Source organism: Emydura macquarii, unplaced genomic scaffold (assembly GCF_026122565.2).
Source record: "Emydura macquarii macquarii isolate MOO-44397 ecotype Brisbane River unplaced genomic scaffold, CSIRO-AGI_Emac_v2 contig_2205, whole genome shotgun sequence".
Classification (NCBI taxonomy): domain Eukaryota; kingdom Metazoa; phylum Chordata; order Testudines; family Chelidae; genus Emydura; species Emydura macquarii.
The window spans coordinates 17,918,003-17,935,963 of record NW_027132342.1 but is presented as its reverse complement, the minus strand read 5'-3'; the positions used below and the strand labels follow the sequence as shown (position 1 = coordinate 17,935,963).

Sequence of the window (17,961 nt, the reverse complement as noted above, 5' to 3'; positions counted from 1 at the left end):
TTTGTAAGAGGTTAGTTGAGCTATTAAGTCTTTTCTACCTTTCATTTCTGTGATTGTTTTTGGTACATATAGTGATCAGACCCATCTCTGCTTAGCTTGTGATAGCTGCTGAATGTAGATTATAGAAATGTAACAGGATAAGTTCTTCCAAAATTTAATTAGTTTTATGAGCTGTTAGAAAAGCTGCTTCTGCAGTACTGTATAGGACCTACTGCTATAATAGCAAAGGGCCATAATTCCCTGACAGATATAACAGAGCCAGATAATACGGAGGGCTCTGTGAATTCACTTGGGTAATGGAGAAAAATTTTGAACTCAATTCCTCTAAACCCTGTAATAGATCCAAGTAGACACCTCAGATGAGACCCAGAAAAGGATTTGTGTGTATCACACAAACCTTCCAAGGAGGGTGGTTTTGTTCTTTATGTTGCATTTTTTCTGGAAAACAAATAGAATAGGATTTAATCTGAGACCCATCCAAATATTCCACATCTGGGCTTCCCCAATTTACATCAAACCTAGTTTCCAGATGAGGACAAACGTGCATGCCATCTCTTCCTTCTCTTTCTGAAGAATTCTTTCCGCTAACACCCTCCCTCTCAGATCTGAAGGGAATACATTTGAAAACTCCAAACCTACAGTGCTCTTAGGCATCTATTTGAAAAACGATCTGAAAGTTACTGATGTTCAAATTAAACTTCTTCTAAACAGATGGCCAATTAAAGTTTAATATAGTAGGAGCAGGACATATATATAACATCACAAAATCACAATTGTTTGAGAGATTCAGAATCTCTCAGCCCAGGGGCAAAGTAACTGCAAGAGTGATGGGTTCCAATTTCCAAGAATACATAATTTAGTAGTATCCCATTAAACACTGGATGATACATTGTGAAGTCTATGAAGTCCTTTAAATCACGATGGACTCCAGGAAAACAGGTAGTTTCTTAAAATAGTCCTGCCTCCATCTGGCACATGAGATTGCCCAAAAAAACCCCAATCAAATTTCCAAATAAAAAAATATTGAGCTATCCTGATCACATCTTCTATGAGACTGCATACAGATCAAAGAAAAAAGGAAGGCTTTCATTGTGCTGAAAGATAGGACTAAGAATGAAGTGACAGAGGAAGGAGAGGGTTGCAGAATGATAATGTTTCAGGAATTGGTGGAGGGTCAAACAGCTTTTCTGAAATCAAGGAGAGTTTGGTCTGTAACTGGATGATCAGAAAAAAAAAAAAAAAAGACAAAACCACACATTATAAACAGGGAAACATGCAGAACCAGATGAAACTAGCAAATCCTTGAAATATTTTTTGCATCCATGAGGTCTTTGAGTCCCTAACCCTCTCTTTCCTCACCATAAGGGAATACATTCTGGGTAGATAAATGATTTTTGTATCCTTGAATGTTCCCTTGGTCACATTTCAACAACAGCTCCTATCTAATCAGTAATTCTTAACAGCATTGTTCATCTTCAAAGCCAAGAGCCACTGGGCCTGGAAGTAAGGGTCATGTTGGTTGTTTTCCCACTCCACAACTTTCATGTGTGATTGTTGTGCACTACAGCCACAGATTCTGGTACAACAAACATGGAATGTGTAACAGGTGTGGCTGAGGACTGCCACTATGATGAAAAGTAATCATGCCCAGGCTTTCTCCCTTCTGTACTCCTAATAATTTGGCCATAGCAGGTGTTAAGTGTGACTAAATCATAGTTCTCCCACAAACACTTTCAGAGAAACAGCTCCCACCAAGGACAATAGTTTAACAGAGGACAAATGAGGTAACAAAGCTCGTTTCCCTTTGCCCTTCAACTGATGAATAATTTCTAGATGCAAGCAAGTCCCTAGTACTGCCTAATTAATCACTTGAAACATACCAGAAGAAGAGAGGAGTGTATGTATGATGGAGTTGTCACTCTGGTTTGGTCATGGCAAAACTAGAACAAAGGTGGGCATTATATCTCCTCCTGGCAACTCCAAAAGAAAGGAGAGGGAGCAGATCCAGAATAAGGAGTACCACTGCATGTGTGGGGAGTGAGAGTGTGACTGTGGGGTGGTTACGTCACACCTAGGGCACAGACACACACAAAGTATAGATACAGTAAATAGATTTGGTTTATTAAGGCTTTTAATATCATTCACACCCTATACATTCACAAGCCCTGCCTAAAGTGCCAGCTCCATTTTCACACCCATCGTGCTTTGGTATGGGGTCAGCATTGGGCGAGCTTCCTCCTTCAGGAACCTTGCCACCTGCACAAGGGGAAAGAGGAAGGGAAGGTTAGAAAAAGAAATGGGTTCCTCTCTATGCTTCATCCAGCCTCAGCTTGTGACCCCAGGGTCTCAGTCTCACAGATACACCCAGTCACCCAGCACATCAAGTATCAAAGACTATGGGGGAGACAGAAGGGAAGTAAGATGGACAGAAAAGGGAAGAGATGCCTCAAGTGGCTAAGACAATGGTAAGCCCTCCTTCCTTTAGAGGAAGGGGCAGAGATACAGAAAGCGGATTGTCTCAGACACATAAAGGGACATGCTTTGGACAATTTATGGCATGACTCCCCTTAACACCTTCAGCCTATTCCCACTACCTCACCTGTTGGGAAGCACGTCCAGTGAAGGATGTGGGCTCCAAGAGGCTCTCCAGTTGTTCCTGGATTGGACTGAAGTAGGGGTCAGCACGGATACGAGCAATGAGGTCATTATCACCCCCTTCCTGTTTCACAACAGCAGCTGCCTGCTGGGAAAGAATGCGTATCTTCTCATGGCATTCCTAGGGGGAAGGGAGCCATCATCATGTTACTAGGAGCGCACACCAAGCCAGCTGACTCACTGGTGCTTGGGGATGGGGGTGAATCAAAGGCTACTGTATTGCATAGCATATGAACGAAACAGTTGAAGTTTGTAGGATAACCATTCGAGGCCAATCACCATATCACGGGCGTCCTTCCAAATCTTTCCCCTGCGGCTAAGGGTCTGAATTATAAATACTTTCCTTGTTTAATTACATACACTCACAAAAAAGATGGTGGAACCCTTTCTATTTCCTCAAGCCCTTCCTTGGGAACATACTTGGGGTTTACTGTGGGATACTTTTAGTAATTCTAACCCATCTATGGTCTGTCGCTGGAAAATCATCATGACTGTTCCAAAGCATTCTATAAACTGTGCACACAGGAATTCCTTATCCACCACTTATTTCCCCTGAGGTGTGGGATACACTGCAGGAGTTTAGCAGCACAAAACATTCATAAGTTTGGAAAAGAAGAAAAGCAGCATAGTTACCCAGAGTCAATTTAGGTTTATTTGGAAAAAGTTAAAGGCCCAGAATACCCCCCTCCCAAGGAAAATCACACAAGATGTGCCACTGGGGGAGGTAACATCCATAAAGAATTCCTTTAAAGAGACTCCCCTGAATGGAAAAGGCTGTGCCAGCCCGTCTCTAAACCTAGGGAACCCAATGCAGGCAAGAGTGTCTGCACAAAGGCCCCATACCTCCACAATACTCCTGATCCCCCTCCACTGGAGCCACGTCAACAGAGACTCCCCTCGGCCACAGCTCTCCCAGAACCCTAAAGGCATAGGGCTGCATTATTTTTATCAGTGCTTGTAGGCTCGGGGGAAGGCAGGAGGAAGGGTGAAAATGATGTGTAATCTTTCCCACCCACATGCAAGGAGGGAGGGTCCAAGAGCCAGGGTTCCAGCCTGAGCCCAAACACTGCAATTAAACAGCCCCTTAGCCCAAGTCAGCTGACACAGGCTAGCAGTGGGTTTTTATTTGCAGTGCAGACATCCCCCAAGTGGCTAACATTCAATTCTTTTAAACCCAACCAAAAAGGAAAAACAGCAATTTGTGGACAGTTAACAGATCCTTTCAAAAGAGCTACAGCTGAAAAGTTAAGGGAATATTTGGAAAATCTGAATTTATTCAAGTCAACTTCCTGGCATGGCAGGCCCTCTAAGGTGTTAAGGGAATTAAGTTACTAAACTTACTGACCCACTGACATTTTTTGAAAAGTCAAGGAAAAAAATCAAGATGCACCTGAAGACTGACAAAGAGCAAATACACTGGCCCAAGCCATACTGAAGGGAAAGGAGTGTTCAGGAGTGTCTACATGAGTTAGGAGCACAAGTCCCTTTGAAAGCTCCTAACTCACTTAGACACTCCTGACAATCCAATCCACTGTTACCTACCTGCAAGTCTAACTTCTGGCACTAATAAAACAGTGAAACTAATATTGTGGAGAAAAATACTACTTAGAGGTAAATGGAAATATAAGCAGCATGAATTTATTAAGAATGAATCCTGCCAAGTAAACCGATTACCTGATTTGGACTGAACTACAAAATTAGTGATGATGGGAACACACAGTTTGGATTGTACTAGCATATTCAGTAACACTCACTGTGAGACAGACTCAAATCAAACTGGTCTGATAAAAAGCACTATACAGATTTTGCAGAGGAGTTAACTAGTGAGATGTCGCATGGATGGGTGTTCAGTAGATCCTTACTTAACGTCTTCATTATAGCAGTAATATCTCCCAGTGTTTTAATTTACAAGAGGTATTCAATTTGTCAAACTTGTTCCATTCAACAAGTGTCCATCCTGCACTAAGTGCCTTTGCAACAAACAATTAAGAAGGACAATCTGCTAGCATAATCTAACGTAATAAATAATGGACAGCTTACTACATCATAGGTAGAGAGAAATCCCTCCACAGTGCTTCTAACAAGGAGTAAGAATCCGCAATTTGCTCCCTTCCCAAATGACTGGGAGAAAACTGGCCCTGCAGCATAATCATAAGGTTAACAGATCTGGGCTCTGGTAGACCAAGGAGTCACCAAGGGGGGGGAAAAATAATTCCAAACTTTTATATAACCCCATACCCCAAGAGCACGATACCAGGCAGGGAGCATCAGATCCTCCCAACTGGGTACATACCTGACGATTACCCCCTGCTTTCACCATTGCCATGATGATATTCTCTGTGGCCATGAAGGGCAGCTCCTGTCGGATCCGCCTCTCAATCACCTAAACAACCAAAAAGAAACAGGCACTACCACACTGGAATGGACAACCGGTAGATCTGGTCAGATATTTCCTGCATACTCCTGCCCCATAATGCCCCAGATTTTACAATGGGGAAAAAACAAAACAAAAAAACACCTTTTCCAGACCCAATCGAGAAAAAAATGTAATGAGACTGAAATGCTGAAATTTTATCCTAGCTATTGTTACGGCAGGTGTGAGTCACATTCATATAATTGCCTACACTTTCTTGAATTTTAATAGGAGACCTGCTTCAACAATATCCTGTGGCAGCGAGTTCCACCAGTTAGTCATACACCACGGAAAACGGTATTTTCTTTTATCTGTTTTAAGTTCGTTGCATTTTCATTTCATCACATGCCCTCTGATTTTTGTATTGCAAAGAGAAATATCCTGGTGAGAAAGTGCAGTTTGGTTCAGCACCTTTTGGAATATCCACTGAGCCAGCAGCAGGTAAGAATTCAATGCTCTGAGTGGGATGGCTTCTATGTTCTTCTGCAGACCTGCAGCACTAAAGGGGATGCAGCACTGCATATAAGTTCTGTTACTTTACCTTGGGGTACACCACAAATCCTTCGGAGATGTTCTGCAGCGTGCTCAGTATGATGTCAGCTGTGAGGAAAGCCTCAGCTAAACACACACGCCTGTGAAACATGTAATCAGGGAGTCTGGATTAGCAAAATAGGATGCTGCAGTTTAGCTCAACCCTAGCACCTGCACAGATGTCTCTAGATGGCAACTCCCTCTCCTAACAGGCAGAACTATTCCTTATAGGCACTTCCTGCTGGGATAGGCCAGAACTGGGGAAGCTAGGAGCAACCTACAGTACCTGCTGTTGGGATAGGCCAGGACAAGGACAGCAGTGTGTTAACCTTACCCACAGCTACTGCACCATTTCCGGATACTGCTGCTTTCCTTTTCAGAGAGTCTTTATTGTGTAAAACACTGATTATTGCTCCACTCAAAGGGAGGGGAAGCCAGTTTACATCTTCTGTTGCTCCCAATGTCCTCTAGTGGTGTTGCTTTTCATAAAGTGGTGTCTGCCAGCATGAGGTTCAGAATTGATGATTTTAGTTTAAAACTATTTTCTAAATATGTCACTGTGCTCTTCCCTATAAGAACTGTCTAAGCACTGCACTGAGTGAGAGGGGAACATTTACCCCAAACCAGCTTTAACCCTCTAAAGCCAGGCTCTTCTTTTATTTCATCATGTTACTAGGTTTTCTCTGCTCACTACCCTCCCCATGGTCAGCACTGGAGGATATGGATGGACCTGTTGGCACTGTCATCTAAGGTGCGCTCAAACCACTGCACAGAGGCTGTATGGAGCGGATTCAGGACCAGAGTCATCAGGTGGCGAGCCAGGCTGCAGCAGCGCTCTGAACGCATTGGATTCCTCTTGTAAGGCATGGCGCTCGAACCTGCAGGCAAAAAAAGCATTGCAGGGTGGGAGGGTGGTAAAAGGGGAGAGAGGATGATAAAAACAGGGCAGGAGACGAAACACACAGAAGAGACCAAAGGAATACTGGTTCCCTCAAGAGAAAAAAAGCCACCATTCACTTTTCAGTCTGATTCATACTATGCAGAGACCCAAGGTGGATGAGGTAGTATCTTTTATTGGACCAACTTCTGTTGGTGAGAGACACACGCTTTCGAGCTTACACAGAGCTCTTCTTCAGGTCCTCACAAGAAAAACTCTGTATAAGCTTGAAAGTTAGTCTCTCTTACCATCCAAAATTGGTCCAATAAAAGATATTACCTCACCCATCTTGTCTTTCTAATATTCTGGGACCAACATGGCTACAACACTGCATCATACTATGCAGGTTTTTTCAAAACCAGCCCTTACCCCCAAAACCAGAATATCTGTACTTGCAGTGGAGAAAGTGGGGCCTTAACTCCTAACTGTGCAAGTTTACGAATATAAAAGAAAGAAATGAGGCTGAGTTACTTTAGTGTGCTGTATTTCATATGTGTACTCAACAGCCTACCCATGAAAGTCAGCAACCTGCAGCAACTATGGCTGGAAGTCTAAGTGTTCATATTTAAAAAGCAGAATACTTGACATACTGCCTGTTGCTCTAGTATGGCTGAGGTAACTGAAGATGAAATATGCTGACTCATCATATAGCACCAAGTTGGGTGCCTGGGCCTTCTCAATTCTCGCTTCAGGGCTCTGGAATTCTCTCCCCTTCCCCATATAAATTAGAGATACATCAGTGATCTCGGTGCCAGGCTCCAGCCTGGTTTTCCTCTTCCAAGTTTGTTAACATACAAAGGACAGACATACTGAGACAATTAATTTTAATGGGAGTGGAGAGTGCTCTGCTCCTCTCAGAATCAAGCCCTCAACTCTGCTGGGGTAGGGAGCAAGGGCATTATTATTTTTGCACGTTGACTTATTTGGGCACAATGCCAAAATTGGATTGTGCTAATTAATAATTCGTTAGAATGCCTAGAGACCTTCAAGCACATACAGATTAAAAAAATTGAACTTTTTAAGTAAAAGCAATTTATGCCAGTGACATCACTATTGTTGCTGGGAAGAAGATGCTGGTGAAGGGAACATCAAGACAAATGAAAAGATAAGCTAACTGGATCATGCATCATGAACCAATATCTGCTACTCCTTACCAATCTGGTCTCTCTCAAAAGGCTCCTCTATCTCCTTGAGATTGGCCAGAAGGCGGATGTCAGTACAAATCTTTAAAAAAAAAAAAAAAAAAAAGTAATAAAAGCAAATGAACACACACAAAGCTGTTCGTCCCTGTATTAGGTCGTGTGTCTGGGGACACTGTGTGTTTGTGTCCATGGAGTAGCTTGGGAAGAGAGAAAATAATGCCCTTCAAAAAGTGAAGCCACTTCAAAATTAAGGCTTTGCCTTAATATGAAAAAATTAAGGTTTACTCTAGTAGTGAAGAGAACAGTTGAGCACAACTCCAATTCATGTTTCCTGCGGAAAGTGTTCTGTACGACCATCTCCCTTTTCCAATCCCCTCAGATTGATAATATTTCCCTTCCCCTTCCATACTGAATTTGGAGACAGGGACCTCACCTTGTGTATGGATGCCCCCAGACTGGCTAGTACAGATAGGACTTCAACATCCACTTTGCGGCTGTAGGTCTGCCCTGTGACAAGATAAGCTCTGGAAACAAAAACAAAGATAAAGCCCTCTGAACACAAGCACCATTAAAATAGGACTGAGGGAGGATGCACACTGCAGGGGCATAATGCTGAGGAGCTCTGCCTGGCTAATACCCATGGGCTGCTTGACCTGCAGTACTTCACTTAACTTCCTGATTCTCATTCACACTAGTAGGAAATTTGATTCATGCTGCTGTGCTCCTTGGGCTGGCATGCAGGCATGTAGAGACAGTAGAGCAAGAATAGGAGACCAATTTTTGACAGGGTGAAAAGAGAATAAGGGAGAAAAGTAGAAACAGGGACCTAGCTGGAAGATGGAGTTTCCTTCACAGAGCTGCAGTGTGGGTCGGAAAAGGAACAGAAGTAGGTGAACGTGTTCTCTCTAACCTGAGTCCAACAGAGCAGAAATTAGTTAGCTGGATAGCAGAACCAGTGTTGCTGTAGACAGTGGGAGGTGTCACACTATCAGTTCCCCTCAGCATATTTTAAAAGTACAAGGTTACTAAGCAAGCTTTTTACATACCGCTTAAATCCCGCCTTCATAGTCACCAGCCTGTCCAGCTCCTCCACCTCAGGAGAAAAACAGACAGGAAACTCAGAACGTAATGACTGTAGCATCAGACATTCAGGGCTACGGGATACTGACAGAGGACAAAAATACAAAGGCTTCAACTCCCCCACCCTTCTGTACCCACTAAGTGCTCTGCCAGCACACCTCAATCCTGCCTTGGAGCATCCCCACTATTACAATTCTGCCCTCCCAAACACAGTGCTCTGCCAATGAACTTCCATAGTGATGCACAGCATCCACCTTTATTTGACCTTAGACCGTCTCCTCCCCCACATAGCCAATCTTCTCAACCCGCTGACTGAGAATTCTGATCACTGGATCGATGACTCACTTTATCATGGTCTCCCTCAAACAGCTGCAAGAAGCTGGCTTGGGTGCCAGTGGTGCCCTTTACACCACGAAATCGCAAGTCGTCTCGAGCCCGCTGCAAGTTCTGCAGGTCCATGCATAGGTCCTGGATCCAAAGGCAGCAACGTTTCCCCACTGTGGTTAGCTGTGCAGGCCTGAGAACAAGCAAGGCAGATTGTCATTGTGTAACAACCTGCACATAGTCTTCACACAGCCTTTCTAGAAAGGCAGGCACTCAGATAACATTCTAACAAGAACCATCATGATTCCTTGCTGCCCTCCTTCCTTTCGACTCAGAGAAGAGACAGTAACAGAGGCCTGGTATACACTGCTGGGCTGGGTCGATGTGAGATACGCTAGCTATGTAACGTAACTAGTGTATCTCACGTCAACGTACTTAAATCTAGGCAGCACGGTGTCTTCCCGATGCTACGTCAACGGGAGACGCTCTCCCGTCAACTAAGCAATGCCACTGCATTGATGCCTGCTGCTGCAGCTGTGTAAATATACCCTGAGGACCTGAAAGGCCCAGTTTATGGAGAAGAGATTAAAAAAAACAACTAAATATACTGACTTCTGGGAGCCAGTAGGGGAATGGTGGCAGCATAGCTTTACAGCTTCTTTCCCCACCTCCTGAAATACATAACCATCAGCAATTGAATTGCTTTCTTCCATCTAATATTCATCAGTTCTTATTCTACAACTTTTTTAATTTAATACCATCTCCAGACTTTCTACATCCTAAAAAGCAGAAGTTATGAGACAAGCCTCTTGCAGCCAAGATGGCTGACCAGGGAGAGTCCGCCCCTCTGAGACTAAATGAAATTATGGACTGGCTAAAACAAATCTTGAGTGAACAGACTATCTTAAGAAAACTATCTGATGATATAACTGAAATCAAATAAATTACTAGCACAAATCAACCTAATTTGCAAGGTCTGGCATTACGCCTAGAGGAAGCTAGAATCTCTTTGCTAGAAGACACAGTGAGTACTATGAATTTAACTTAAAGCACTGCATGGAAGGTTAATGATCTCAAGAGAAGATCAAGGAGAAAATCTGAGAACTGTGGGTCTCCCACAAGGGTTAGAAAAAGGGATGCCTGTGAAATTTTTACCCACCATTTTGCCAGAGCTTTTCTCTCTGATCAGAACTTAAGATACTGAGTGAGTCCACCACTCTTTTGCATCAAAAATCTCTCCAAATGCAAAGTCCCAGGCCATAATTGTAAGATTTCAAAAATGCAATATTATAGAACACATTCTTTAAAAAGCCTGTGCACTGAAAAAACTAACATGAAAGGAACACAGGCTGATGATCTTCCCAGATTACACCAAAGACCTGGTGGAAAAGAGGACTCCATTCAATAGATCAAGGGCATTAACCATAGGATTGGGTTTGGACTACTTCATCTTGCCCGTTAATTTCAAAATTAAAAAGGAAGCCAAGATGCTTAGTTTTGTAACAGCAGAGGAAGCTGACAGGTTTCTGATCCCACTACAGCCTGTAGAAGAAACAGCCAGGATGCATTAAAATAACATTACCAGATCAGTCACTGCAGTGTTGGAATTCAGTTCTCAGTCTAACAACAAACTGTACAGGGCAAATCCACCATTTTTTATCTCCTTCTTCCCGTTTCATTTCTTTGAAGTTCCCTGGTTTCACCAGCTGGGGAGCGAGATGGTGGGGAGAAGGATCTCATCTTTGATTGAATTATGCCCCTGCTGGCCCTCCATTTGGACTCAGGAAGCAGTGACCAACTCCAGCTGCTGCTGTTGGGAGGTTGGAGTCTAACAATAGGGATACACCTGTTTTGCCTGCATCAACCCTACCACTACCACCTCTCATGATTTCAGTTCACTGGAAGTATACCTGATATCTCTGAGATCCTGAATCTAAAAAAACTGCTTCACCAGATGCAGGGACTCTTTACATCCCTGGCAAGGCTCAACAAAGAAGTATGATTTTGTTTTCTATTTGAGGCACTTTCCCACCTCCTGGAACCTTTTCCAATCCCTCCCCTTTCTTCAACAATTTTACTCTCTTTCATCTCCATCTAATTTTCTAGATTTCAGGTTTATGGTAAATCTGGAAATATTCAATCCATTTGCCCTAAATGTACACTTATGAGAGAGATCAGACCTAAAGAACGTAATGAAGATTTCAGTTTAATGATGAATCTTTCCAATTCCCCAACTGTAAAGAAATGTGATCTTCTAAAATGCTATTGAAGAATAATTATTATTGATGGTTATGATTTACCAAATCACTAAGAATGTGTTAGTATGAGACTGTCAGTTTTTTCAATAATATTAGTTTATTAGTTCATGTTCTTTTCTTTAGTTTTTGTTAAATGAGTTGAAATAAATGTTATGCTGATTTACATTGCTGATGCAACTATTGGGCAATGGCATTCACACTATAATCCAATATGGAAAAAGCTATGGGGCAAAGTTTAGGCAGAACTGTTCTGCTAATGAACTCATTTCCAAGATGATCCAGTTATGGTAAAATATGATTATTTAAACAATTTGTATAACTTTCTTATATATTTACTATAGACTTTATCTGAAATTTAGATGCTAGCCTTCTTCCCCCAGAAAACATGCCCTCCCTTGATATGAAACTATTTCTTCTTTAAAAAGTTAAAGGGAATCCAGTTTTAGCCCAAGTGGATGTTATCGGGGGGAGGAAGGGCAGGGTACTGAGTAACAAGGCCACCCCCTTGTAAACCTCCTGGGCTTAGACCCTGTTTCAGTTTGAATAAGTTATGTATATTTTAAATCAACCTTGGAAAAGCTTTGATAACATCATTTCTTTTTCCTCAATTTTTCTATCTTTTATCTTTCCTGATCTGTCTTACCCTGTCCCCTTTCCACTCCCCTTTATGTCTCTGGTGCTGTGAGGGGGAACTCAGATACACCTTCCCTAGATCTGGAATTAGAATGGCCCAAGCAATGACACTATTTAGGCACCTTATAAGAGAGATATTTGACCTAAACTCTCTTTATGGCTAATATAATAAATTGTGTTCCCTGGAATATCAAAAGGGTCAATCACCCAATAAAAAGAAAAAGACACTCATCCAAAAACACTGAAAGCAGATATCTTCCTACAGAAAACCCACCTTAATGGCTTGGATTTTAGGATGGATGGAGGAAAGGAGTATTTAACAATTTCTCCTCCACAGCCAAAGGGGTAGCAATAGTGTTTCACAAAAGAGTCAATTTACAAATACTCGATGTAAATAAAGATGAGGAAGGTAGATTTTTGCAGGTGAAGGCTAAGATCTCTCTCTCTCTCTCTCTCTCTCTCTCTCTCTCTCTCTATATATATATATATATCTATATATATCTATATCTATATAGCCTAATTATTATATATGGAACCAATAAATATGATCCAATTTTTTAAACAAGTTTTTTTTCCAAATTAATTAATATCACACTAGAATCAATCATCATAGCAGGGGATTTTAATGAGCTGTTGGACCCATTTTTAGACAAGTGAGGCCAGCATACATAATCACATGCTAGAAACATTACAGAAGATTGTATGGAAGAACGGGGTTAAAAGATGTATGTTGGTTGCAGAATGCCACAATGAAAGATTTTACTTTTTTTTTTCTCCCCACATTCCACATATTCACACACAAATTTCTTAATGATTTTATAATTCTGGTGTACTCACTGCTTAATAATGAAGTTTTTAGACTGTTAGGCACATTTAGAACAATTGTATAAAATACCCATTTGGCCTTTGGAGTGAATAAAGGCATGTATGGTTAAATTAGTGTCTAGTGGTCTCCCTTATTAACGTTAATAATATATAGCATTAATTCCAACCCCATCCCAAGAAAATCTAAAAAAAATAATCTTTAGTATAAAGTAAATAGACTAACTTCAGCACAAGCCTAATTTGCTCTTTTTAGATTCAAACAAACATATTAGGAGTTGGGGAAGAGAGCAGGGAAAATTCTCACATACAGATTAAAAGTGAGAGGTCAGAGGTCCCAAATAGTATCAATCAAATCAGAACTAGGGAAGGTTATTGCTAATCAAAGAAAGATCAATGATCAATTTTTGAATTCTACTAGGCTCTTTACAATAATGATTTACCACCTGCCCAGAAGAACTGAATAATTTTGTTAAAACTTTTACCCTCCCACAAATTTCAGAAGAGCAGCAGGGTAGGCTGTCTTCTCCCTTGCAATCAGAGGAAGTTATCAAGGCCAGGGAGGAAATGAGTCTCAGCAAGACCATGAGTCCTAATGGCCTAACGACAGAATTTTATCAAAGTTTCAAAGAAATTCTGACCCATAAGCTGTTGTACATTTACAAAGATGCCTTAAAGAAAGGTACATTACCTCCTACTATGAGGGAAGCCCTAAATACTGTACTAATTAAACCAGGTAAGAATGTGCAAAAGCATAACAGCTATATACTCATCTCTTTAGTAAATACTAATACAAAAAATAGTGCCTATGAGACTTGAAAAAGTAATGACTGATGCGGTTCACCCCAAATCAGGAGGGATATATTTTAAAAGGCCTGATTCACATAACATGTTAGTTTATTGTTATGGCATTCCACCAACACACTAGAAATTCCCATGCAATCATTTCACTCAATGCAGAGAAAGCCTCTGACAAAATGAACTAGCAATATCTGTGTCTTATCCTGGATAAATCTGGCTTGTGGAAATCCTTTATTTCATGGATAAAGATGTTATGTTCCAATCCCAACTCTTGTATCCTAACAAATAGCATAATATACCCCGCCTTTCATCTGTTTTAGGGATGCCCCTTCTTCCCACTCCCATTCAATCTAACATTAGAACCACCTGCAATACTAATTAGGGAACACCAAAGCATTCAAGAGATCAATCAGGAACTCTGAAGACAAAAATCCTTCTATATGCAGACGAAAACCTCCTATTTATTAAAAATCCAGATCAATCTATTCCAAATATCCTACAAACAATAACTTTGATAAATTCTCTGGCAACAAGATAAAATGGGATAAATCAGAAGCAATGAAGATCTCACTGGATCTAGCTGGAAGTAGTTCTCCTATAGGGATATTTAGAAGGCAACAGACATACCTCAGATAGCTTGGCATTTTGTTCCCTAAGGAAATTAAATACAGTCAAGGTTAACCTAGCCCCATTAATCATGCAGTCAGCAAACGATTTAAATAGATGGCAGGCACTACCCCTCTCCCTTTGGGGAAAAACAAACAAGATTAATGCCCTTCCCAGGATCCTTTTTATGCTGAATTCCCTCCCCATTCATATACCTCCATTTTATTTTACCGAAATCGACAACATATTCAGTTATTTCCGGTTGGGTACTGATAACTAGCCCAGAATATCCTTACAAAGATTACAGACCTCTATCAATACATATGGGTTAAGATTTCCCAACTTCACACTCACAAGTTATGGCAAGGCAATAATTCTTAGCCAGGCAGCACCGCGGCACATTTCCTCATGATGGAGCCCAGATTGGCTCCATCAGGAAGCAGAATTGGTTGTTCCTTTACCCCTTTTCCAATGCACTACACTTGGATTACTACAGAGTCCCAAAAGAATAATTACCAACTGTTGTGGCAGTCAGAAATATTTGATATACTCTAAATCTAAAGACCAACTCTTTCTACATACCAAGGTCTCTATCTGGGGTAATTTGAAACTATGTATAGCAGGCAACCCCATCATTTGGTCAGATAGGATTAGGAAAGGGATTTTGACCATCAGTCAATTTATTGAAAATGATACCTTCCTCCCTTTTACGATATTAAAAGAAAGGTTCAGTCTAGAGACTAAAGAAGTGGCAGTATCTCCATCTTAAACATGACCTCTCCGATCTTTTTGGCCCCTGAGCGTCACTTGACCCACCTGAACTGCTTTAATTTATCCAGTTATTACCCAGATTGCCAGGACCTATGGCAACACTGTATATACACTTGTCTAGCAAATCTGAATTTAACATGGGTTCCCTAAAAAGGAAATGGAAGGAAGAACTAGACCAATTATTCCCTGCTAATAATGGAAAGAAAATTTAGTCAGTGCTCCAAACTGTTCCTTGGACCTCCATTTAAGTTTAATCCAGCAGAAAATGGAGATAGCATTGGACCCCTCTCTGACTGCTCAAAACAGGTGCTGCTAAGTCAGGCAAATGTTGGCACTGTGACTCACGAAGCACTAACTTAACCCCTATGCTCTGGCAATGCTCCTACACCCATGTGGTTTGGGAAGAAGATAATTGAAGAGTTATTTTTTTTCCTATCAAATAAAATTGTGTTACAAGCTAAACATGTAATTTTTAACCTAATGAATGTTAATCGGAAGCTGAATCAATTTGAAAATCTTTGGTTGAGCAGAACACTAATAACTGCTAAAAGATTAATACTACAAAAATGGAAATCCAAAAAACAGCCAACAATTGAAGACTAGAGCACAGATATCATAAGCTTGGCCATCATAGAAAGAATTATATACTGTAACAGAAATCCCCAAGAAAAATTATCAGATTTGGGATGCTTTCCTGGAAGTATCTGAATGATGCTATTAAGTGCATGGACCCCCCCTTACTTTCCCTTTCTCTCTACCCACTTCCCTCCGTCCCCATCTCTATTCCCCCCTTCTCTGAATTTTGCTTCTATTCATTTTATTTTAATAATTTTGCTTTAACTAGTTTGATTTTTATAAACAAATTGTTTTAGTAAATGGTGTACTACAAATTACTTGTATATTAAATGTTCAGATGATATATAATTAAGTATTTCAGGTATAACTAAGGTTAGATGGCAAATGGTTAATATATTATCAGAAGTTTTTTTATAGTTTGTTTTTCTTTGTGTGGATATTTTAAGAATTTTAAAAAGTTAATAGAAAAAACTAAAAACGGACATCTTGACTAAGTGACAACTAAGAACATGATCACTGCCAACAGGAATTTGAAGGGGCCAGGCAGCAAGGAAGAAGAAGAATGGTTCATTGTAAGCACAGGAGTGTATGAATTGGATTAATGGGATTCAACTGAGCAAAAGGAAATTCAGGATGGCTATCAGGAGACATTTCCTAACTACAAGGCCTATTAGATCACTCACTGGAAGTGGCTGAAACACCATTGCTTGGGACATTTAAACGTGCCAGGGCAGTGGTCTGGAGAATATACTGTATGGAAAAATCTTGCATTAGCTGAAAAAGGCAAACAAGATGCAAATTAATAGGTTTCCTCCCCCAAATCTTCTCAGTTCCATGATTTTGTCTTCCATTCACAAGGAGTTACTTAGACACAGAAATTTGATTTACTTTTAAATACTGTTGTTCTGAGGGTGGTATATACTTACCTAAGTCTTCACCTATCCAGTGAATTCTCTATTTCTTAAGTGACCATTTCTAGAAGATTAATAAAACCCAAGACTGAGTGCTCCCCTGCTGGATATGTGGCAATAGTTCAGTAACAATTCCCAGGACTATGCTTGATATCAACAACACTCTCACATAACTGAACAAAAACAAGAGACCAGGGCTGGCAGAAGGGGGGTGGAGGAATGTCGTCACACTGGCCTGTTCCTAGTTCTGATGTTCATGGACAGAGATAACATATAGGCTACTGCGTAGCCCAGTGAGCTTCCAAACAGAGCAATTACATGATCAGATTCTTTTAATCAAGAAAGGTTAGGATACAAAAAAAAAAATTTGGGTTGGAATGGATTGCCGTGATTAAGTAATTGTTTATGTTGTATATAAAACATACCACAGCCTCTGAGCACACATACAATATCTAAAAGTGACCCACACCTCTTGTTAACCCATGCTAACATTAAGACTCCCATTCAATGAAATAAGCCAAATATCTGCACCTTTCAGTCATGTATTTTCCAAGCAAAAGCTTTTTCACAATGGCTTGAAAAAAATATCTAAGGGTTCTAGATTGGTCATAATCAAGAACAACAGATAGTCTGAAAAGATGACATTTCCCATTGCAGCATCTGCAACATATCTTCAGTCACCCTTGTTTCATTTGCAGCATTAAAGAATGCACAACTCGTGGTGTTCCTCTGACAATGCACAAGACAGACAGAGGTGGCACCAGGATTTTAGTTAAATAAATCCTGCTGACTGGCCTCACTGGCCTGTTTATTTTCCATCTGTGTACCCTACTGAGACTTGGTGTGAGGCTCTCTTCAGGGCAACCAGAACAATAAGCCAGTGTGTTACTTCTCTGCCTAAGTAAAGGAGAGTTTTGCTGGAGCTTAAACTGTGGCAGCTTCCTGCCACACCAATCTGCCCCCCTTACCGGCAGACTCCATGAGACTCTGCGAGTCTTAACCTCTCTTTGCAGGTAACATTCAGTCAATCCCAGTTCCTGAATTCCTCAGAGATGTGTCTCTGCAGTGTCCAGTCCATTCTCACTAAACGCTCACAGAAAGGATTCAGTTCACTCCCTTCAAAGAGATAGTTTACACACCAGCACTCAGCAAGGACACACTCTTTACCTTAATAAAACAACACTGAGACAGTTTATAGTAAAACTAAGAATAGATTTATTAATAAAGAACAGAGAAAACAAGGAAAGGGTTATAAAGAAAACATGCTTTTCAGTGTCTAAAACTCAAATTTAGCAAGTTATAATATTTATCTAAACGGCTTTCTCATTTACATCAAGTTACCACCATCTCCAGCCCTTTCAGCAGGAGGATCTAAAGTTCACAGAATCAGAGAGTATTATCCCCTATGTGATGGATAACTAGAATGTCTTTTTACTCTCCTTATATTTTCCAAGTCTTTTATCATTGCTTGAACAGCCAAGAAGCCTTCCTTGGGGTTCAG

General features: G+C 40.9%; 1 protein-coding gene across 1 annotated transcript in view; it reads right to left on the bottom strand.

Moving 5' to 3' along the window:
• Positions 1-2,106: 2,106 nt before the first annotated feature.
• Positions 2,107-17,961, bottom strand: part of ADSL (adenylosuccinate lyase) — a 39,722-nt gene continuing 23,867 nt past the window's right edge. Inside the window, exons 5-13 of the mRNA XM_067559545.1 lie at positions 9,104-9,275; positions 8,725-8,771; positions 8,112-8,202; positions 7,691-7,760; positions 6,330-6,477; positions 5,610-5,700; positions 4,949-5,038; positions 2,600-2,776; positions 2,107-2,256 (exon numbers count right to left, since the gene is read on the bottom strand). Coding sequence (XP_067415646.1) covers positions 2,170-2,256; positions 2,600-2,776; positions 4,949-5,038; positions 5,610-5,700; positions 6,330-6,477; positions 7,691-7,760; positions 8,112-8,202; positions 8,725-8,771; positions 9,104-9,275 — 973 coding nt within the window. The 3' untranslated portion in view covers positions 2,107-2,169. The remainder of the gene's footprint in view (positions 2,257-2,599; positions 2,777-4,948; positions 5,039-5,609; positions 5,701-6,329; positions 6,478-7,690; positions 7,761-8,111; positions 8,203-8,724; positions 8,772-9,103; positions 9,276-17,961) is intronic.